The sequence below is a fragment of the Balearica regulorum genome, chromosome 10 (assembly GCF_011004875.1).
Source record: "Balearica regulorum gibbericeps isolate bBalReg1 chromosome 10, bBalReg1.pri, whole genome shotgun sequence".
NCBI lineage: Eukaryota > Metazoa > Chordata > Aves > Gruiformes > Gruidae > Balearica > Balearica regulorum.
In genome coordinates this window covers 16,619,714-16,642,595 of record NC_046193.1, presented here as the reverse complement: position 1 = coordinate 16,642,595, position 22,882 = coordinate 16,619,714, and the positions used below count along the sequence as shown (strand labels likewise).

Below are 22,882 nucleotides of genomic sequence, written 5' to 3'. Positions count from 1 at the left end.
CTATAAATGCAAATTCTTTTTATCCCAAATCTATATCATATACTTTAAGATCTAGCAAGACAGAATCTATACCCAAGGGACATTAAGTACTGCTAAAGATATCACAGTGTGCAGTCACAACAATAAGAAATGTTGCGTGAAAGAAAAAACAAGCTGTTAAAATCATTGTAGTGTAGATAATAATTTGAAGATGTCTGAGAAACAGAGGAATTCAGGCTTTTCTCGCTGTGCCTAGGAGTGGGGAGAAATGTGCCTACTGTAAAATAAAGGAAATGTGAAATGCAGTTAATTTTGAAAAGCCATTTCTTTTCACAAACTAACAGAATGCCCTGGCTTGTGTGCGTGTGCATGTTTAGGTGCATGCTGAAAGAAATCCCAGCCGTATCATACCTTTACCTCTCTACTGCTACAAACTTTCTTCTATATAATTCAAGTTTGCTTTTCATTAAAGTCCTCTCCAGTGACGCTTGTGGCGTTTGATGTATTTTGAACTATTACTTTTCTGAGCCGAGTGTCGGAGAAGTAATATGCAGAGCCTTGCCGCCTCTGGCGTGTTGCGATGGTTTAGCAATGCCGCTATCTCCAGAGGTTCTTGCAATACAAATCCGGTCCGAGGAATCCTGACCCCGCTGAAGCCAATGGCAAAAATTCCCGCTGGCTTCAGCGGAGCAGGGATTTCAGCCTGTCTGCTCTGCACTTTGCAAAATTTTTCCCTTGTGCAATGAAAAGCCTCACCTGGAAGTTTAAACGCTGGCGTTAGAGCATTGCTATCGCTGCCGTTGAGCCCAGGGCAGAGGGTGAACCTCGGGAACTTACCGTGATGGCTGCGACGGGGACCACCACTCACCTTTTGTCCCTTCCTCCAGTGCTCGGTGTCCTGCGGCCGGGGCGTCCAGCGGCGTGCCGTGCACTGCCACAGCGGCACCCCGAAGGCAGCCGAGGAGGCAGAGTGTGACCCGGCCAGCCGTCCCCCTCCGCAGCGGGACTGCCACCTCCCCGAGTGCCCCACGCACCGCTGGGCAGCTGGCGAATGGCAAGCGGTAAGCGGGGTCCCCCCCTCCACCCTCCCCCGGGGTCACGTCACTTGTGCTCTCAAGCGTGCAGCGCGGGATGATGCTGGAGACGGGGGGCTGCCGAGACCGGAGATCGCTGCTGGAGGGCCGGGGGGTGTGGGGTTGCAACCTGGGGTTGCCAAAAAAAAAAAAAAAAAAAAAAAAGCAGAAGAAATGCTCATGCGTGCCACCTGGAAGGGGGAGCTGAGAAATACCTCCGCAGGGTTAATTTATTGCTTTGTGCTGCCCTGTGTTTGGCTGGGACCTATGCAAATGTGGAGCAGGTTTTGGGTAGGGTGAATTTGGGTCTGTTCTGGGAGGCTGAGCCCTGCTGCATTGCTCCAGCAATGAGCGGGTTTGAAGGAACTGGGGAACATCGGAAATTTCTGCTTCCCTGCCCCATTACCCCGGCTCCTTCTGACAGCTCTCTTCTTTCGCTGAGCCCCTGGTCCGTGCTTTTTGCAGAGCCATGAGCAGCGCTGAGATTAGGTCTCCCACAGGAGATGGTGCTTTTCTGACTGACTGGGATCGGCCCCAGTAAAATCAGCCCCTTAGGCTGGAGTGAGGGATAAAGCTGCTGCTCCGGCGGTTCATAACACGACTCCGTCTCACCTGCAGTGCGGGTGATGGATGGGCCCGAGGCTGCTCGGTGGCAGGGCGGACAAGGGGACTCTGGGCAGGAGGAAGGGGTCCCGGAGGAACCGTCCCGTGTGGCTGCCCACAGGGTGCCGTGGCAGGTTTCGAGTGCACAACAGGTTGTGGCAGAGAGAGTTCATGCCAGGCACCAAAATGATTGTTTTCATTCGGGTTTCATTCCATTCTTAGCCATCCCTGGGTGAGAGAGTCCTGTCCCAGTTGTCCTCCATCCCTGTCCCACTGTCCCTGGCTCTTCCCTGCGGTGCAGGGACTGCCAGCCTTGGCAATGGGAAAGGCGATGGAGCTGCCGGCTCTGGGGAGCTGACTCCTGTCACACAGCCCGCAGAAGGGGCCACCACTCCTATGGAGAGGATGTCTTCGTCACACAGGGAGAAGGGGATTGCCCATCATGGGCCCTGCATGGGGATGCAGGGAATGGAGAGGGGCAGAAGCCCCCACCGCACCAAGTGCATCAGCCTCCCTGCAAACCCACTGCTGGCCCCAGTGGCGGCGCAGCCGGGGCTCGATCCTGCACCCTTTGAACAGCAAAGGTCTCGCTGACTTTGGACGTACGTGATCAGAGCCTGATCCTGGGCACCCTGACGGCAGCAGCGTGCAGCTCCGGGGAGCAGGATAAATGTTCATCGAAGGGGGGCCGGCTGTCATCGGCAGTCAGGCTGCTTTACGTCGCTCCTGCATGGCCCAGGGGGGTCTTGGAGGGGAACGAAATCGGTCGAGGTCCCTTCCGCTGCCGAGACAGTGTAAAGAGGCCATGGCTTAAATGCAAAACAGGGCCTCCTGCTCAGGTAACAAAAGATGGAGAGGCACTGCCGGCTTCCTGCTCAAAGCCTTGGTGTTCACAGACACTTCCAGAGCCTGCCTTTGTTGTGTCACTAAAAAAAAAAAAAGAAAAAAAAAAGGGGGGGAGGATAGGAAAAGCAAATTTACTGATGAGAGAAAAAGCATCTCACACATGCAGAGGCTGTGCAACTTTTCGGCTGCAGCAAGAAAAACTTCAAGGTTAAGGCAGTGTCTGCTTTCCTCTCACCTTTCCTTCCCCACGAGCTCGTTCTTGGTTCGTTATTGTACAGAGCACCCCAGAGTGCAGGCAGCCGGGTGCGTGACATTATCTAATATCCCCCTGCCCATGGTACATCAGCCTGACGGGGACGGCACAGACAAGTTTAGCTTCATTTCCTCGGTCTCGGCAGTGCTGGAAAGTTGGGTTTATAAATCCCGTGTGACGTGGCCATGAGTGCGAGAGGCCGGGGGGGGGACCGTGCCCCGTTCCCACCTGCCAGGGAGCGGAGGTGTGGGGGGGAAGCAGCGGGAGGCAAAGCCGAGCTGACCGCGCAGTGGTACCTGACAGAAACATCCAGCCTGGAAAAGAAACGTTGAAATGGCTGAGGGGGCTCCAGCAAATTCCTTGCAATGAACTTTTGCTTTTGCAGAGCCCGTTACATTTCTTCAGCTAATAAATTTACAGGCAGCAAAGTAGGTCACTAAACAGCATGTAGTTGCAGTCCTTACCCAACGGTGTAATTAGCCCTGAAAAGCCATGGCTCCTACCCCTTCTTTTCACCCTCTTTCCCTTATTTTTGCGACTTTTCAAACCAGTGGTGAGAGGCTCCAGCCTGCCCCCGCCCTACCAAGCCCTTGCTGGGAGGTGGATGCTGATGTTTTCCTATGTTTTTTCCAGGGCTCCCCATTGCACTGGGGAAATTTTTAATGTGTTGCAGAGATTTTTTTTTTTTTTTTCCCAGGGGAGCTTTGCTATGGGGGTGGGCTGGAAGTTTCCTAACCCATAAATAACCATGCAGGAGATGCCCAATGTGAGCTCGCCCCTTTGGCTGTCTCCAAGCAGTTCTTCCTCTGAGCAACTCTTATTTTGTTCTAATATACCTGGTGAAAAACAGTAATAGCACCTTCTCCCCAGCCATAAGTACTGGCTGCATGTTATTTATAGTGAGGAGGCACAGATTGCATTAGTATTCTCTGAGCAGGGAACAGCAATGAACCCTAATTGCCATGAAAGGCGGGATATAAAATAACATCCCAGCGCTGTCTTGTTCTTGATTTCTTATCTTTAAAGGGAATCTGTCAAGAGGGGTTTTTTTATTGTTCCTTTTTGTTGTTGTTGTTTAGAAAAAAGTTGGTCTTGCCAATGAAAAGGAATGGGGAACTTATTGGAAACCGTTTATTGCTCCGTTGGTGTATCACCATTAATTAGCTGTTCTCAGTGCGCACACCAGGGAGAAGAAAGTCAACAGAAAGGGCCTTGCTAATGTCAAAGTAAAACTCAGACCAGGGTCACAAAGGAAAAGGGAAAATTGGGAGAGAGAAGAGTGTTGTTTTTTTTTAATATGAACTCTGTGGAAGGATAATGCATTGCTCTGGAAGCTACAATGCAATTCTTGACTCTTTGACATTTGCTGTTTGGGGGGAAATTGTGCCATCCTTGCCTGATTTGGATTGCAGAGTTACCCAAGGCATGTTTGAAGTGCTTGTGGCATGGGGGTTTGTTTCATCTCTATGTTGGATTTTGAGTCAAAAAAAGAAAAAAGAAAACAATGAATGCTATTGCAAAGCAATGCCTCTGGGTTTTTTTTAATTATTATTATTATACTCTTGTAAAAGAGCTGCAGAAGTGCTTGATACAGTCCTTAATTTGAACTGCCAGGAAAATAGTTCAGAATTTGGGAAATGAGGCAGAAGAGACAAATATTGTCAAATGCCTGACCTGTTTTTCAGCTCTTGCTATCAATAGCTCTTACACCCTGGCCCCGCTGTTTTATGTGAGATTTAGATCAGTCATGAACATGAGATTTCATACAAAATCTATCACCGTATTAAAAGGAAAAATAGCCTTTTCATGCTAGCTGAACTGTCCACTTTCTACGTGAATAATGTTTTATAACCTTGGGGTGGCTGATTGGAACCTCTGCAGTGTTTCTCTCTGATTTGTTTTATGATGGTCTTGCTGTCTTTGAGCTGTATTTAATATCTCAGTGGCATTATTTTAATTGCCAGTTGTCCCTAAAAATACAAATATTCAAACTTAACTTTACTGACAATGACAAAACACACAGAGCTGGCTCAGGTTTATTTGGGCATACAACCGTTTTTTTTGCAGAGAAACGCAAAGTGGGCTGGCGTGTGCTTGAGAGTGTCAATCTTTCATCAGCAACTAATGATTTTAAATGAGGATGGGCTTTCAATATGATAGCTCTTCACGGCCAACATCAGAAGATGCGTTGATGGCATAGATATTGTTCACCTTCCTAAAATGAACCATGAGCCAATGCGCTTTGCAAATTTAGGCTTAAATAAACATTAAGGGGAGGAGACGAAATCAGCCTTGTTTCTTCCCGCTTCTTGCAAGGTGCCTCCCTGGCCGGGAGCGGCGGAGGGCTGGAACGGTTCACCCTGCTCTGGTGACCCCGTGCTGGGCTGACGTACGCCAAGCCAGAGACAAGGGGAGCTTTGAGCATCCTGTAGCCCCGCTCCTGCTGCACTGGAGAGTCCCTCGTTAGGAGGGAGCAGGAAGGTCGAGGTTCACACTGCCCCAGAAAGGTGCGGCTCAGGGAAGCTGTGTCTTATTCACGTGCAATAACCCCCTTTCAGCTGTTACTTGTATGATAAGGAGATATCGGAAAAGGGCAAATATAGCACAGTTTGTTTGCTCTCTGGGGAAATCACACTCCAGCGAATTCCTCCAGCCCCCGTAGGATCGCTGTGTTTCACACAGACCTAGAAGGAGCTTCCACTCCAAGAACTTAAAGCAAGAGAGTAAATAAGGTTGAAAGCACACGAAGCCCTTGGGGTCTTTTGGCAGACTGCGGATTTTGCAGTGTTGACTGTTGCCTAAGAGCTCCTAAGTTATTCCTTCGGAATAAATGCTGCTTTGTGGGACTGCCTCTTCTTCCCCGTCCCCCTCCACTTCACTCGGTTACTAAATATTTATCACCAACGTGATGTTGCACTCGCTGCGGCTCTTCTGGTTTGCTGCTCCTGCCACAGATTGATCTGATTTTTCAAAGTTATCACATAATTTGCAGTCTTGATTCTGACAGCTGATTACAGAAACAGGGGTCTGATAGTGCCTGCGTTTCACAATTAGCTGAACCCACTAAGGTCTTGCTAATTGTGGGCCAGCCAGGAGAGCGGGAGCTGCTTTGGGGAGGCTGGAAACGATGTTTGGAGGGTGAGACTCTAACTAGATTAAGCTGGCATGGTCCTGCGAGCCTAGGTGACTTCAAACGGTGTTTCTGTACAGATAGGGATGGTCTGATTGAATGTTTTATCCTTTTCCTTAGGGGAAGACATTTCCCGCATGTTGTATAAAATTATTATTTTCATGCATTTTTCTCCTTTTTAATCCAGTTAGTTGAAAGCGTTAGAAGTCTATTACAGGCAATAACTTGAAGAAAATAGGGTTTTATCCAGACAGCTGCTCTTACGCTGATTTATTTTGTTTTATGTGTTTTGTAAGATGCGCTCCAAGCACAGACCCGCTCCCAGGAGCACAGCCTTCAGCCGGGCTGCTTTTTCCAAGAGAAGCAGAGAAAGAACCGAGTCCTTAAAGTCTCCAGAAGCCCCCGGGGAGCAGTTGTGCTTGGCTAGCATGGGTTGCTCTTAACATTGGGCAGGGCAGTGTTTAAAAGAGAATAAGCCCGTAGGGCTGCCTCTGCTGCGGTGGTTGCAGAGATGTGCCCTGTGCCGTGCCAGGGCAGAGCGCTGCTGCTCGCCCGCTGGCAGGGACCGGGCAAGGGGCACCCCTATGCCAGCCCCAGCCGAGGATGTGACCGTGTTTATTTTGGAAGGGGGATGGCTGAGTTGTTGTTCTCCAAGTGCCTGTATTTACTAGGGGCTGAAATGATGGGGGTTGGCTCCTTTCTTTCCCCCTTGCCCCATCTCCTGACCTGGCATGCTCACCCCTGCATCTCTTGGTCCCATCACAGCTGGACCCCACATCTGCCCCATCCCAGTTCCTGCTGCCTTGGTTTCTCCTCTTTCCTTACACCTGTGATTTGGCTTGGTACCTCCAGAGGATGGGAGCAGCTTGTCACCGGATGCTCCCGCAGCGCCTGGCACAGCGGGGCCCTGGTCTTAAATTTGTCACCCAGGGATACCAATGAAAGATGCCAACATGGGGCACAGACCCATCTCCGCACTTGGGCTGCTGGGAGGAGGGCTCGCTTGCTTTGCAGGTGCAGATTAGTTTGCTGAAGTCACTTGTGGGTTGCATGAGCCGTTGTTTCTTGCAAACAGTGCGTGAAGACGTGCGGGGAGGCATCTCGGTACCGCAAGGTGGTCTGCGTGGATGAAAACAAGCGGGTGCAGAACAGCGGCTACTGCGATGCCAGCAAACGGCCCCCCGAAATCGAGAGCTGCGGGCTGCCGCCCTGCGAGTACGTCTGGATCACTGGCGAGTGGTCGGAGGTGAGTCCCCATCCCCATCCCCGCACAGGGACCGCGCTGCTTGGCACCGGGTCACGCTCTCCTCCTCTCGCCGCCGGCCTCACTGAGATATTGCAACCCAAATCAACAGTGGCAGGGCAATGCGGCATGGTTTAATTATTATTTTTTGGTTTGTTTCTGTGTGCAATTTCCCTGCTGGAGTGAAAGGAGCAGGGCTATGGGAGAAGACCAGGATATTAAAGACGAAACGCCAGCGTGCTCAGAGGCCTAGCTAATATCTAGAGGCAATTTTCTTCCAGAGCACATCGTGTTCAGCAGGCACCCTCTTTGGTTTTGTGCCTTTTTATTTCATTTATTTGGTTTTATTCCCCTCCCAGAGAGCTCCAGGGCCCTGTGAGCTGTGCAAAGGTCCAGGTGAGCATCCTGGGGGAGAGGCGAGCCTTGATGGGACCGTGGGGACACATCCCTCCTCGGTGCTGTCTTTGGCAGGAGCGAGGGCCCAACATGAGTGAAGGTGGCAGGTTCACCCTCGTGGCTGAGAAAGGGCTCAGCAAGGAAAATAGATGAGTTTTCTTTGCGGCAGGCGCTGCATGCGGGAGGACCTGGGCCAATCTCAGCCTCTTTCCTTCTGCAGCAAGTGAAGGATTACTTTCCACTTGGAGGAACAGCAGAGGGAAATGACAAGGCAGCTGCTGACACAGCACTGATTAAAAAGAAAGAACAAGTGAAGGGAAAAAAAGAAAACATGCCGGGACTGAGGGGGAGGAGAGACAAGCCACCCGAGATAGCACAGGAGGGAGAACTGTGGAGAGATAAGAATTTCTCGGAGCAGCCTGGTCTCCTGGATGGTTTCCTAAGAGAAGTATTAGGGTGCCTGTGAAGCTGGAGCCCTGGCTGCCCCTTGACCAGACACCTTCTGCCCACCCCCACCGCCTGTGACCCCCCAGGAGCACTCAGAGCCATGAAGATGAGGTGGGTGAGGGCTCATGGAGCTGGAGCTCAGCTCTCCCCAGCTCCTGCTCAGCCCTTGGGTGAAGAGGGCAGAAGCACTGTTTGTCCTATAATTACAAGGAAAGCCTTCCCTTTCTTCCAGTTGCTGCCAAATACCTGCCATTCAGGGTCAATCTCGATCATTTTCTTTCTCTGTGCATCCCATGGTAAAAAAAAAAAAAAAAAAAAAAAAGAAAAAGAAAAAAAAAGCGCTCAAATAATAGACCCATTTCTGCATTCCCAAGGATCTTCTGCTCCTTTCTTTGCCCTTGGGGAGAGATACCATGTGTCCAGGAGCCAACCTGGAGTAGGGGGTCCTGGAGTAGCTGTAGGGGCAGCACAGAGAGGAACTGGATGCTCAAAGACAGTGTCATGCACCAGCTTGCTTGTAGCAGCTCGCAATACCTGTGGTTGCCTTAAATAGTTACTAGTGATCCCTCGAAGCAGCTGGCCGTGTTCAAAGCTGGCAAGCGGGATTTTTCTCCCCGTTTCGGGCAGCCTTCCCAAAGCGTGCGGTGCTGACAGGTGCTTCCTCTGCCCGCAGTGCTCCGTCACGTGTGGGAAGGGATACAGGCAGCGCCTGGTGTCCTGCAGCGAGATTTACACCGGGAAGGACCACTACGAGTACGGGTACCAGAACACAGTCAACTGTCCCGGCACGCAGCCGCCCAACATCCAGCCCTGCTACCTCGGGGAGTGCCCCGTCTCAGCGTCCTGGCGCGTCGGCAACTGGGGAAGTGTGAGTTTGGCAAACTTCTGGGTTTTTAACTGAAAAAAGATTGGAACAAACTGATTTTTCTTTATACAGGGGGGACAGTCCCAAGGTTTGTCAGGGAAATCTTTTAGAGCTGCGTAAATTAACGCAGTGAATACCCTCGTGCAGCGGCAGCCCCGGTGTGTCCATGCTCCAGACTGAACCCCATCGTAAGGGGGAGTCCCAGCAGCCATGAGTGGGGTCTGGATCTCCCTGAAAATTCGGTTGTAGCCAAACTTTGTGGCAGTGTTGAGGGTCATGCTGAATGCTTAGTCAGAAGGTGAGGTCATTGCCAGAAATAAGGGTTTGAAAGCCTTGTGCTAGAGTAGAAGGTATGATGGATTAGCTGGCAGCTGGGCTTGATCCCACTTGCCCATGTGTATGAGCAAGACTTGGGAACCACCAGTAGGCCAAAACACTGGTAATTGGAGCCTTAAAAGGATTTTTTTTTTTCTTCCCCCCCCCCCCCCCCCCCCCCGCCTTCTTACAAGTGCTGGGACAGGGCAGGGGAAAGAACTTTGCCTTTCTGCTGGTTATTTGTGTCAAGCCTTTTCTGGGGCCTGAACTACAAGGTCAAGTTTTAGTTAAGGTGATAACATTTCACTTCTTTGGGCTTCTGACATTCTTTGAAATGTGGTGTTTCTCCCATAAATTTGATTTACTAACCCAGCTCAGGCATTTGTTAGGAATTTGTCAAACCTTTACAAGGCAACGAGGGTCAAGTCAGGCAAAATGTAGTGGAAGTTGTCACAGTAAATGGCAGAGCCATTTGAAGCCTAAGTTCCTCCTGCCCCACAGGAAGCCTCAGATCCTCCCTGCGAGTCAGGGCAGAGGAGTTACAGCAAAGAGCTCAGCCTCAATTAATTGGTATTTTTCCTTAGAATTTCAGTGCAAAATGTCCAACTCATTAATACAACTTCATTGCAAAGAGTACCCATTCCAGAGAGCGAGACCTTTCTCCTCACTTTGGGCTGCTTAACGTCCCAGTCACTACCAAGTGCCATGACCCTTCTCATCTCTGATTTTCAAAGGGATTTAATGTAGAATACCATCACCTTTGATGGACAAAGAGAGTCCTGCTCAGCTCCTTAGTTAAGTTTTATGGATTTGGACCTGATAAAGAGTAAATGCCAAGTTGTGAATACCGTAAGCTGTTAAAAACTGTCTCCCTCATGGTGTGCTCCTTTAGACTAATCATTTCTAAATAGATGAGCTGCATCATTGTCCTGGCAGCCTAACCTGATACCTGTAGAAAGAGCTCATTTTCCGTTCTCAGGTACTGAAATAACAAGTTGCGGAGGGGGAGCAAGATGCTCCCATCGCCCGTGCTCGGCAGCAGCCAGCACGGACAAGCTGCTGCTCCTTGGTCGCTCCAGTAACTTGTGTGATTTCAGCTTTAAGATTGCCCTTGATTTGGGCTGTTTGAGGGTGACCCAGTTTTTGTGCAGATTTAGCCATTTTTTCCAAAGGGCGAGGGGAGGAGAGAGTTTGGAGGCTGTGGATTTTTTGGTGCAATTTGGATAGAAAACAACAAACTATGTCATGTTTGTTCAGAGGCCCCTGTCAGTCCCAAGCAATGTCTCCCAGCCTCCAGGAGAGGATTTCTACCATTCAGGCCTTCTGGTGAACATTCTTGTCTTGTACAAACATCCTAGCGTGAAAAATAAACAATTTCACGTGAGCACGTGGTTCACCTTGAGCAATACTGCCTCATCCTGTAAAGTGTTTTAAGTGCTAAGCGAAGTTCAGTAGTCTTCTTGAAATAATTAGTGACGATGGTAATAATGAAGGGATTAATAATAAAAGGGATTACTTGTTTGATTAAAATTAAGCCTGTGTTTGAACACTTTGCAGGATTGAGGCCTTTGCTGCTGTCTCTTGATAGAAGGGAAACGGGCTCTCTCCATTCTTCGGGAGCCCAGAAACCCTTGAGATAAAATACAAATCTCTGTCTTCTGCCCTGCAGTGCTCCGTCACCTGTGGGGTTGGAGTCATGCACCGCTCAGTGCAGTGTTTGACGAACGATGACCAGGTCAGCAGCTTGTGCCATGCAGATCTGAAACCCGAAGAGAGGAGGATGTGCCACAACGTCCACGACTGTAAGTCTGCGGATTTGCACCTTCCTTTGCCTTTCTCATGGCTTGAGCATCAAACTCCTAGAGATGCACAGTATTTGCAGGCATTGGGAGCCATCCAACTTAGCACTAAGGCACTTCAGGGAGACCTCTTAAAAATAAACAAGGTGTTTTGATGCTTTGGATGCCTCACAGTGTTAGAAAAGTAATTTTGATGTACAGTTGCTCGGTGGCTACAAGTATTTCTGTTTTGTTTCAGGTGAATTACCAAGGAGTTGCAAAGACGTTAAAAATCTCAAAGGTGTCACTGAAGATGGCGAATATTTCCTTCAAGTCAAAGGAAAGACGTTAAAGGTGCATTTCAGCAACAGATTGATCGTTAATGCTTTTCCCAAAGGTGAAGAGGACCCTGCGTGTGCTCTTCACTTCCACTCTCGGATTTTCTACCCTCAGTTTTCTCGGCCATCCCTTTGCATGTGATACCTGACAAAATTCTGGCTTCTCTCTCTCTCAGGTGTATTGCTCTGGGATGCAGACTGACAGCCCAAAGGAGTACGTGACCCTTGTAAACGGGGATGCAGAGAACTTTTCAGAAGTGTATGGATACAGGTAAGAAATCCCTTAATCCTTAGCTTCACAATATTTTTGTTTTCCCTGGCAATATTTTCCGGTCATGAGTAGAAAGGGTTTTCTTTTGATTTAGATTGCATAACCCGACTGAATGTCCGTATAACGGGAGCAGACGAGAAGACTGCCAGTGTAGGAAAGATTACACAGCAGCTGGGTTTTCCACCTTCAGCAAAGTAAGGCTGGACCTGAACACTATGCAAATAATAAGTGAGTAAAAACAGGGCCTTGCCATTAAACCAAAAATGTTTATTTTACACAAATATAGTTGTAACTACAAGCAAGCAGTACTCTAGTGAGCAATATTCCTCAGCTCTCCTGTTAAAAGCCGTTTTTAAACTTGGTCACCTTTTTTCTGCTTTACACTTAGAAACTGCAAGAGTACATCAGAGATGTCCGTGCTATTTCTCTGTAATATGGGAAAATATTAAGACAGTCGCTGGTGCATCTGCTATGCAGAATGAATATTTATTTGCGTGCTCCCAGCAGGGCAGTGGGGGGTTTTTTAGGATTTTATTTTATTTGGTCTCCTATTTTCAGACTGGAGTCAGGCAGAAAGCTTACCCAGGGAGGAGCTGGCCCCCCATTTAACACACAGATGTGTCAGGAGATCCCAGTGCAGGGGACTCGGCTTGGGGTAGGGATGCTGCTCTCTCCGGGCCAGGGCAGAGGAGGCTCTTGGCAGAGCCAGACCATGGGGAAATAACTTGTGTTGAGAGTGATGGAGTTGGGGCCGTGGATTTGCACGGGAGGAGGGGACTATAGCTGCGCAATATAAGCGATACCCTGTCTGTCTTGTCATTCGTGGGAGCTGGGAGCCATCCCGTGTCACTGGAGAGCCCGCAGCATCCCATCGGGTTACAGTTTCAGTCCCCCTGACTCCAGGGATGCTATCAGTTTCCAGCAAATGTTTTAAAAATACAACATATTGTTGGGTGTTCACTTAGTAAACAGTGGAGATTTTTTAGCAAATCAAAATCCTTCCTTGTAAAATGAATCTTTATCTGATAAGGTTTTTTTATCACTTAATTTTCAAGCCATGAGACCTCCCAGTCTATAAATCTGTAAAAAGCTACTAATAGTCTGTAAAAGCTCCTAGGTAAAAATCTCAAAGGAACCACCCTCGGGGAATTTGATACCAGCTCCCTTTGAATTTCAAAAGGAGCTGGGCACCTACCTCTGTCAAGCAGGAGCTATCTTACATCCCCATCTAAATGAGTCTCGGTTACTTCAGATCCCTCCAGAGCAAAATACCCCAATTCCCTTTGAAAGCCCGACCCCTGGGCTGGGGCAGCCGGGAGAGCACAGAGATGGTTGTTTGCCTTTGTTTAAAAAGCAGATTTAGGAGGTCCCATGGCCTTGTTGAAAGTGGGGAATTTTCTGACGAATAAAACCCAAGTCATGGGTTCAAGTTTTGTTGTTGTTTATACCCAGACCCTAAATCACCAATGTACTTAAACTGAGCTGTAAATGTTGAGCATCCTGGTAACTTCATTGCTTACGTACTGGGAGTCACATGTGAGATGAATTGGGGATTTAATATTAAAAATCCAGCAGATGAGGTCTTGACTCTCAAGATTAATGCATGAAACCAGCTTTAGTGAGTTTAAACATGTTTACATTTATTTTGTCTCTCTCCCTGCATCTTTCTTTCCGTGTTATTCACCAACTATTCTCCACAGCGACCGATTTACAGTTTGCACGGACACATGATGGACGACCTGTTCCTTATGCCACTGCTGGGGACTGCTACAGTGCAGCCAAATGCCCGCAGGTATTTGACAATAGCATTCATAGGAATTGGTGCCATTTGTTATGTTCAGGCCCTCTATTAATTACTACTGATCACATCAGCCCAACTCCAGTGAGTGTCACATTCTCATCTCAGCAGTCGGAAACTTTTCCCTTTGTTTGTGCAGAGAGCACTTTCCATTTTCCATATGGGAAAATGTCAGGTTATTATCAGACCGGCACTGGGACTGGCTAAGGGACATTCCCCAGGGCCTCAGACAGTCAACAGAAAAGGAGAAAAGGAAGAAGAAATAAGCTGTGGGAGAAGGACTGGGCTTTGCATGAAGGTAGGGGGATCAGTCCGTGGCAGGGCTTGGTGGAAGGGCTGGGCAGGGAGAGCAGTACCGAATGAGGCCATCGGGATGCCCAGGGACCCTGCCTCTGCATCCGCAGTCCGGTGTCTGCTGAAACCGTGGCTTGCAGGGGTGCAAGAAGATGGGTGAGAGAACCCCTCTGGATGGAGAAGGCAGCAGACAGACAGTGGGACTCCTGCCATGCCAGCTCAGGGGGGAGATGTCCAAGAAGGAGAGGGGATAGCCTTTGCAGGGCAGGAACAGGGCAGGTTTCTGCTGCTGGACAGACAGACCCAGTCACAGTGGTACCTGCCAGCTGCTGCCCCACCACCCCCACACCCTGCTGCTTATTTTCACAGCAGCCCAGCGGGGCCATCACTCACTCTGCTTTGGGGCTGGGAAAACACTGACAAAATGAAGGCGATGCCTGTGCATCAGGGCAAATCCAGCTTGTCCCAGCACCGCGAGGTGCCCAGCCGCAAAAGCACAGAGCTGGGCACAGGCTAAGTTGCCTCCTCAGTAGCTTCAGGAGGTGATGTAGGACGTCTAGCCCAGTTGCTTGGAAGAAATATGCTTTCTTGAAAGTCTTTAGGAGCCTAATTAACACTGTGGTACTTGTGGCTTGCTCTGTGTCACCAGCACACCTAGTTGTTGTGGTGCTGGGGGATGCTAAGTGGGGTGTTTGGATGGTCCAAGGGTAGACCGTATTTGCAAAGGGCATTAAGTAGGGAGTTGCAGGAACAGATGGCAGAGAGCAAACCTCTCCATCTCCTTCGCTCCCTACTTTTGGAGCTGACACTTTTCTGCACAGCTCAGTGGCTTAGGGATTGACTTCTTACCTCAGGAAGGCTCATGAATTTTAATATCCATCCACCTCACCCAGACAGTTTGCTCCTTGCAGAAAACCAACGTTCCCAGGAAGCAAAGCTAACAGCCATCTGGTACTGCGTGGCCATGCTGGGCTGCGGGTCAGCCTGGGGATGTGGCCACAGGATTCCCTCCTTGGGTCCAGAAACGGGCAGGGCTGGGGGCTGCCATGGGCGTAAGGGGAAGGCAGGGGGGATCTGCGTTGGATGCAGACATAGCCCTTAATTTTCCATCCATTTTGTGCATTTTGAGACAGGGTGGAATGAAGCAAAGGACATTTCTAAGAAATAAACGAAAGAGTTTTTATTTTACTGAAGTCGGGGGTGGGGGGGGGAAGCCCAGTGGAAAATAAGGAAAGTAAGGACAAGTGTGCCCTCTCCAGTTGAGGAGGGAGCAGCGAGAGCGGCTGCAGCGCATCCCTGGGGCACCTTTTCCATCAGCTGCTGGAGCACGTCAGGCTCCGCAGTTTGCCATGGAAAAGCCAAGAATGCCCTCAGCCGGCAAACCGCGAAAAAGCAGTGCAAAACCGAGAAAAAGCTGTGAAAAACCAAGATAAAGCCCCTCCTTCCCTGCAGCCACCCACGAGAAGGAAATTCCTAACCCAAGGCATGCTGTGATTTGTACAATATGTGCTAATCACTATCAGAGCAATGGAAAAAATTGAAAACATTGCCGGCAAGATCCTGTTAGAAAAGCGACACCGTGGCAAAAGCATGGCGTTTCGGGATAACCTGGCTCATCTGCTTGTTTTTTAGGGTCGCTTCAGCATAGACCTTTATGGGACAGGCCTGTCCTTAATGGGAACGGCAAAGTGGCTCTCGCAAGGGAATTACGCGGTGTCAGAAATTCAAAAATCTCCAGTAAGTTGTAATTTTAATTATGGTTATACCCACTCATGGGAAGTTTCTAATTGTTGTCTTTAATGGCAATGGTTTCCAAGTAGAAGCTAACAAAAATCTAACATCAGAAATGAAGTGTTGCCCATAATCGTATGTGAGGAGGGGGGACCCTAGTGGGTTTAACTTGATTTGAGTTATTGCAGTTAATTAGTGAGCCTGCTTAACCATGAAGCTTAAAACGCTGCATGCTGTGGGACAGACATATCCTTAATTAGTTGTCTGAGGTGTCCGGCATGGAGCGTGCATCCCACGGCAGGCAGGACCAGGGTACATGGGGTCAGGGCTGCAGAGCGGAGCTTGACCTGCCAGACAGGGTGTGGGTGCCAGGTGAGTGCCCTGAGTAGGAATTGTTCCCAAAACGTGGCTAATAAAGTACGTAGGACGTGGACCTTCCCAATGGGCTGATCTGGGTTGATGTCCTTGGGAGAGACCCGTGTCACCCGAGCTGCGGTGGGCTGGGGCTGCCCCACAGCGTGCTGCACCCCGGGGCACGGTCCCCCGTGGCTGCCCGTGGCTCTGCTGACCTGAGGCAAGCCAGGCAGGCCTTCAAAATCAATCCACAGCCAAATCTGAACTTGTACAGCTTAATTCTCCTGCCCGCTAGCACTTCTGTCACTGCCTTCACACTGTTGCTTCTGTGTCACGTTCTGAAATTGGAGAAACCCGGGATTGCTTTTTTGGCTGTTACCACATTGGAGTCGTCCCGATTGCCCCTGTTAAAACTCTCCAAAGGAGGTCACCATAATCATTTAACAAAAACCAATTTGCAAAATATCCTCACCTGTACTGCTTTCAGTCTCCCTGGCTCTGGGGAGCCCCTTGAGCCCATGAGTCTCGTCAGTGCTGGTGCTCTTAAAGGAGAATTAAATGTTACTGGTCTGAGCATGCTACAGCAAAGCATCCTCCAGCGGAGGTAGAAGAGGACCAGCACAGACCCCATATGTTAGTTCTGGCAAGTGCTTTGCTATTCTCCCCTTCAGAAAGGAGAAGCCCGGGCAGCTGACTTTGGGGTTGCGGAGAGCAGACACCATCACGGCTGGCAGAATTAAAACAAACTTTAAGGGACAGGGGGTCTAAGAGACAACTCTCACCTCCATCACCCGGTGGCATCTGTCAAGCGCTGTTCCAAGGGTGTAATTGCCTGCAGGAGCAGAAGAAAGAAAGGCATAGTGGGAAGAGATGATAGCAGCCTGCTGCAATCACAGATCAATAGTGTCAAGGGCAGGATGGAGCTCATTTAAAAATAAATGCTTTGTGCAAGCTTGTCCTGCACTTAAGTCCAATTTTCTGGTAATTGAGTGTTGAATTCCCCTCAAGAACTGTCTATTGTAATGACCAAGAGGAGAAAGACTCTGCAGAGGTGGGATAAGGAAGGCCAGATGGAGGTATTAATCTCCTGACTGAAGACCAGAATAGCACTATGCTTGCTAGGCTCTCCTGGAGACCAGGCTAACCCCAGGACCACTCCACGTTTTCCCTGTCTCTTCTGGCTGTGGAAATGCAGAGCTGAGGGGAGATGGCACCTTAGGAAGCAGCAGAGCCTCACCCCATCGCTTCCCCTCTCTTCTTGTCTCTGGAGCCACTCCAGGCCTTTCCCTTCCACGTGGATGTTTCTTGGTATTGCCTGCAAATATCCTTCCTGTGCCTTTCACGCGCTCAGGCACGGCTGAGGAGCTGTTATTGTCTAGATGTGGTTTTGCTCTTGCGAGAGCCAAGTTTTCTGCTCGTTACAGTTACTCACTCTGGGGCAAATTGGAGAAAGCAGATACCCTTGAGATATGCCTCCAAATGGCCTTCTGCTTGGGCATCCTTCAGTGTAATAAATCAAAACTACCCTTTCTTATTTGTGTTCACCGTCTGACCTGGTAGCACTAAAGAGAATTATATTTGCATATATTTAAATACAAGGGTGATTTCATAGATTGGTTTAGGCATAATTTGTTTTCCCTCCAAGACGTTTCCTGTTAAAAACCCTGGCTAGAATAACCCGGATCTGGCCCTTTCACAGCGTGGAGTTCCTGAGTCCTTACGTAAGGTTTTATTTTTGATTTTGCCTGCAGGATGGTACCAAAGTAGTAGGAAAATGTGGCGGTTACTGCGGGAAGTGTACTCCATCATCTGGAACAGGCCTCGATGTTCAGGTGTTATAGCGATGGTGAGTTCCCAGCTGCTTCTGCACGAAGGGAAATCTTCCCAAAAACGTCCCAAAGGAGCAGATCAGGCCACCCATGCTTGCAAAAGCACCCGTGCATCGAGTGCATCGGTGCCAGCCACCCACCCCACGCAGCATCCGGGGAGCGATGGGATCCCGTGCTCCCGGTCCTCGCTTCCCCCAGTAACCCTTACAGGTATAACACTGTCAACTGGAAACGCGCTTCCCACCTCGCTGGCACCCGCTTTGGCTCCGCTCTTGTGCTGGTCTCCAGTTACGGGTCTCAGAGGTGAAGATGATGATCTGACCCTAATGTGCACCTTGTCTGTATTTTCTAGGTTCTCTGAGAGCAGCCAGCGGAGATGAGACGGATGAAGGATAGCGATGCAATACCTCTGCCTTCCACTTTTTTATCTGTTTATGTGTGTATATAGATCGCATATTCTTAATGTACAGTATAATATTTATGTTTGGAATTATTTATTTTGATTTAATATTTTTGTACGTAAAATCATTATATTAAGGCTGCTTTTACTATTTTTATTTTTTATTGTTAAATCCTGCAGTCAAACCACTGCATTTTGTGTACTCTACATTATATGTAGCATTATGACAAGTGATACTTTATTGTCACTGTATTCAGTTGTTTACTTTCAATCAGTAATTTTCCTTCAGTTATGGGCTGCTTTGGCCCTCCACGGTGCTACACAATCTGCATAGGGGTATTTTTGGCATTTCAATCTGTCTTTATGTAAGGAAAATAGACAAGATGTGCTTAAATTTTATTTTTAGGGATTAGGCCAACAGCACTCAAGGAAAACATGACAATGAATACAGTGCTAGTTGCATTAGCAATCTTTATCTTTTAGGTATGTTTTGAATTTCACATGACCTCTGTGGCCAGTGCTAAAAGCACTGGTTTGGTGCTAACATGGTATTTATTAATGCTCTGTAGTTTTCGTTAATCCAGTGCCTTTATCAGTGAAAAAAGGAAGAAAACAGAAAAAAATGTCAGGCGATTCAAATAAATTGAGATCTACCCCAGGTTTAGGAAAATTCCTGCAGATGGATCTTCAGCTCGAGCCTCTTTTTTCTAGGGCTCCAAAGTGAACTCGCTGTTTAAAAAAACATCTATTTGTCTCCTAATTGCATGTGCCACTGTGCTTCCTGGCTCCATCTGGCAGCGGGGTATTAACTCATCCCAGACAGGCGGATCAAGCCATATGCTTCCCTGGGCTGTGTGCTGAGAAGCGCTGCAGTTTCTTACGGACATTGTCACAGAATCCTAACGTGAAGCCGAAAGCATCCCTGCCGTGTTATCTCCCCGCGGGGCCGGTGAGGACCGCAGGGTCTTGCGGCAGGGGATGGGGGTCAGCACGCCCAGCCAAGCCGCCCCTTCCTCTTGGCTGGGGGACTCCATTGCAGGCACCTGCAGCCCTTCCCCAGCTTCCTACTCACTCACAGACCATCTGCAGAGGGAGGCTTCAGCGCCGGCTCTGCCTCGTTTCAACAAGATCACTCTGTACTTACAGATAACTCTGCCCCCCCCTTCAAAAACAAGCTGCTTTACGCCTACTTCTGTGTTGCTTCGGATCTTCCTGGTAAGGCATCTGCGCTCCTTGCCTATCCGCCATCCCATGTACAACCAGACCTTTAGTGTTGGCTTTTTTTTTTTTTTTAATATATATAAAATGAGGAGACATCTCCCACAGGTGCCAAACGCGGCTGTGCGATGGCTCCCGCGTGTACATAGCCCACCGCTTGTGGCACGCCACGTTTTCGCAGAGCTTTGTAGCACGTTGAACGGGGGTGATGTGACCAGATTATTTTTGTAGTCTATGACTATGTCCCTTATCTCTTACTCCACAATTTTACTTAGCGATAGGAAGATGCTGCCCCTTCACCTTATATGTCGGGGCAGCCAGGACCACAAAGTACAAGGAAAGGAAGCTTTTCAGCACAAAATTGCCAGCAGTTTGGAAAACCAAAGAGGCTTATCTGCTACTTCAGATAACTCTTTCAGTTTTGGATGCAAATAATTAACAAGTGCAACCTCGGGATCTCCTGCGAATCTTTAGCAGAGCTCCCCAAGGGATGTGTAATCAGTCTGTTACAGAACAGTTGGATCAATGGTGATAAAAGATCCGATCCCTGGATCCGTAACCCAGGTTGTGTTCAGCCTTCGGAGTGAAACCTGTCAGCCTGACAGTCGGGGATCGACGCGTTCGTGTAAGCTGGGAGACATCTCGCAGGCGAGCAGGGCTGCGTTACACTCCAGCAGCTAACGAACTGGTGCTCTACACTTACTCTGTGTGTGCCTCCGCTGCTCTTATTAATAGTCAGACTTAGAGGAAAGAATGAGACTCTTAGCCGTAATTTGGGGGTTTTGGCTTAATAGCGCATAAGTAGATATGATCATATCTTAGAAAGATTTATCACCTATGCATAACAATAATAAATTCTACCTTTCTGAGAAAAATGCCAAAAATACCATTTCAAAGGTGAAAGAAAAGGGAGAAGGGGAAAAAAAGGGAAAGGGAAAGGGGAAAAGGGAAAGAGAAAGAGGAAAAAGGGAAAGGAGTAGTAATGGAATAGTGATTTTTTTTAAATGATAATTGCTTATGTATAACTTCTGTAGGGGAAAAGGGAAAATTGCACTATGAACTCTAGAAAGAAACAGTGGTGCTTAGAAAGTACAGGCTTATTATATTTTCTCTAATGAAGTGAATGGCTATTTATAAAAAGAAATATTATTTTGACCTGTACACATTCATTTCTACCATATAGTTTCATAGCAGCTATTAACAGAGCAAGAGAAACCTAAAAAAATATTAAATAAACTATAAGGGAAAAAAATGATAGAGCACTGATCCTGTGGTTCATTAATGGGCTTCATTAAGCAGGAAGAGACTTTGAAGACCAGAGACATTAGACATTTCTTGTTCAGGAAACAGCTCTGGGGTTTGTATATCAATGCCATTATTTTTCTACAAACTGGGGGTTTTTTTGCAAGCACTTTCCTGTACAGTTTTTCTTTTCTTTCTGCTTATACTCAAAAGGAAATTAAAAGACCTGTAAGACATGTCTGTATGGTCTTTCTGCATTTGCCATCGTATTTCAATACCTGTGTGCTATTATAGAGGCAAAATACTTTGTACACAAGGGAATAATACATTGAATGGTAAACATTCCTTTCTGTGCTGGTGTTTATTTCCAAGCTTTGGGTTCCTTGTTTGATTGTCCTATGCAAAATGAACGAGGGAGGGTATTAATGTTGTTTATAGGGAGCCCTGCCCCAAGGCCATGTTGGTGTGTGGACCAGTGACCATCTTGGAGAATGGTCACAGCCATCCATTCATGTCCTGCCAGTCGGATAGACTGATGGTCCCCAATTTCTGTCCAGGAGATGAGTGCCCTGAGGTACAACACATACACAAGCACTACTCAGACGTGGCTGGTGCTGCCATCCATGCACCGGGGTCATCCCTTGCCATGGGACAATAAGGGAGCCAAAAAATTCATTTTGCAAATGTTTTTGAAGGATGAGCTGGGATACTAGACTTGGTCCACACCACTAGCAGTGGTATTTAAAGAAATCTGAAAAAAAAATTAAAAATTTCTAGGTTTGAAAAAAATAGTATCAAATATACAAGAAAATTCAAGTAGAAGAAATTTGAGTTAAAAGGAAGCAAACGTGGGGACCGGCTCCCAGGAGGGCAACCCAGTGACAAACTGCAGCCAGTTTTACATCACTCCTGCTGCAGAGGCTGCAGGTAAGAGTGAAGAAGTTGCATCTTTCTGTCCTCCCTTGTATGTTCCTCATGCTTTGTCTCAGAAAATGCTGGCAGCTCCAGCCTTTTTCAGCTTCTATCTGTTCGGTCCAAAAGGAGAGAGGATACCTTTTTCATGCTGTCTGAAGCTGTCAGATGCAGAAACAGAATATGCAGTAGTTCAAAAGCTCGATTCTTAGTTTAAATGACCAATACCTTAAAGGTGTCTTTCTTTTCTATCATTTATCCTTAACAAATGATTACAAAGACTTTAAATGTGGGCTGCTGTGGAATTAAGCTAACAGGGGGTCTGCACACAGGCCTTGAATAATGAATGAGTCATTTTAACACTTTTGATACTTAAGTCAGGTTATTCTGTGAAAATTACAGTGCTCTTCTTCAGCCTCATTGTACAGCATACCAGGACTAATTGCTCCAGAGACAGAGGTGACTGCTTCATCTCTTCAACCTTCTCTTCTGCTCCAATAATAGGCATTTTTTCCTCTATAGAAAAATAAAATGCATTTTGTTGAAGGCTGTTGGAAACATACATCTCAAGGAGCTAGTCTTAAATCAGGACATTTGCTAGAATGCTTTTTCTCCTGCACAGCCATGCTTTGAAAATCATCTTGAAAAATGGGGAGGGGTAGAAAAGACCAAGGAGGGAAGTCTGGGTTTGAAAGACACTTTTCCAGTGAGGCACTTCCAGACCTGATCTAGTGGGTCTTTCCAACATGACTCCTCTTCCCAAACGGACGATTGAGGGCTGACTTAGAGAAAGAATTTCTGCCTGGGAAACAGCATTGAGGTGAGACAGTTCTCCCATCTACCAGGCACAGGCACAGACATTCAGCCCAACCCAGGAGCCATTAACAGTTGAAGCAGCTCAGCCCATGTGGTAAGTTCTCCCATCGCTTGAACTCTTCAAGAGTTTAATGTATTTAAGAAATACATTCGAGCTCATCCAGAAGCCGCTAACATTAGTAGCTGTTGGTCTTTTATTGGGAGGGGATGAGACCCTTTGTGGTACAAATTCCTGGAGGCAGCTCTCCAGCTTGCATGGTGTAGGAGGAAGGACCCGATGGCCAAAAGCGGTGCCTGTCAGTCTCCAGTATTTTCCAAGTATTTTTGCCTGCGCTGGAGTAATCCAGGCAATCGGAATTGTAGCCTTCCAGAAGCAGATTTAGTTGACAAGTTTCTGACCTCTCTTTGCAATAGCAAGATGAAGAATGCTAAGAAGTTATTTTTGGCCTTCACAGAAAAGTCTGAGTTTCCACTTCAAAGTTGGCTTAATTTTTCAGCTATTTTATATTACCAAACATAAGGCACCATTTTTGAAAAATCAAAATGAGAATAGTGTTTTGACCTAACCCATATGCTTTTTATACTTTATTTCCTGGGAGGGGTGTATGGGGGAGGGGGGGTGTTGGTTTGTTTGTTCCAATTAAAAAAAAATAAACCAACAACAGGCTTGTGAAATTTTCTATTAAATTACTTCTGCCTCTCTCTAGTTATAAATATTACTTCTGAACTCTTTGTAGACATGATCTGCTGA

At 47.8% G+C, this 22,882-nt stretch overlaps 1 protein-coding gene across 9 annotated transcripts in view; it reads left to right on the top strand.

Moving 5' to 3' along the window:
* Positions 1 to 20,747, top strand: part of ADAMTS9 (ADAM metallopeptidase with thrombospondin type 1 motif 9) — an 85,910-nt gene extending 65,163 nt beyond the window's left edge. For 4 of the 9 annotated variants that reach the window (XM_075762339.1, XM_075762340.1, XM_075762338.1 and 1 more), the window contains 11 exons: positions 867 to 1,040; positions 6,960 to 7,130; positions 8,644 to 8,838; positions 10,820 to 10,952; positions 11,188 to 11,282; positions 11,443 to 11,537; positions 11,632 to 11,765; positions 13,238 to 13,329; positions 15,262 to 15,366; positions 17,466 to 17,560; positions 17,896 to 20,747. In XM_075762339.1, coding sequence (XP_075618454.1) covers positions 867 to 1,040; positions 6,960 to 7,130; positions 8,644 to 8,838; positions 10,820 to 10,952; positions 11,188 to 11,282; positions 11,443 to 11,537; positions 11,632 to 11,765; positions 13,238 to 13,329; positions 15,262 to 15,366; positions 17,466 to 17,555 — 1,284 coding nt within the window. In that variant the 3' untranslated portion in view covers positions 17,556 to 17,560; positions 17,896 to 20,747. Of the gene's footprint in view, positions 1 to 866; positions 1,041 to 6,959; positions 7,131 to 8,643; positions 8,839 to 10,819; positions 10,953 to 11,187; positions 11,283 to 11,442; positions 11,538 to 11,609; positions 11,766 to 13,237; positions 13,330 to 15,261; positions 15,367 to 17,465; positions 17,561 to 17,895 lie in introns of those variants that run through there. The other 5 variants (XM_075762343.1, XM_075762342.1, XR_012837045.1 and 2 more) reach the window with 4 other exon arrangements.
* The last annotated feature ends 2,135 nt before the right edge of the window (positions 20,748 to 22,882 follow it).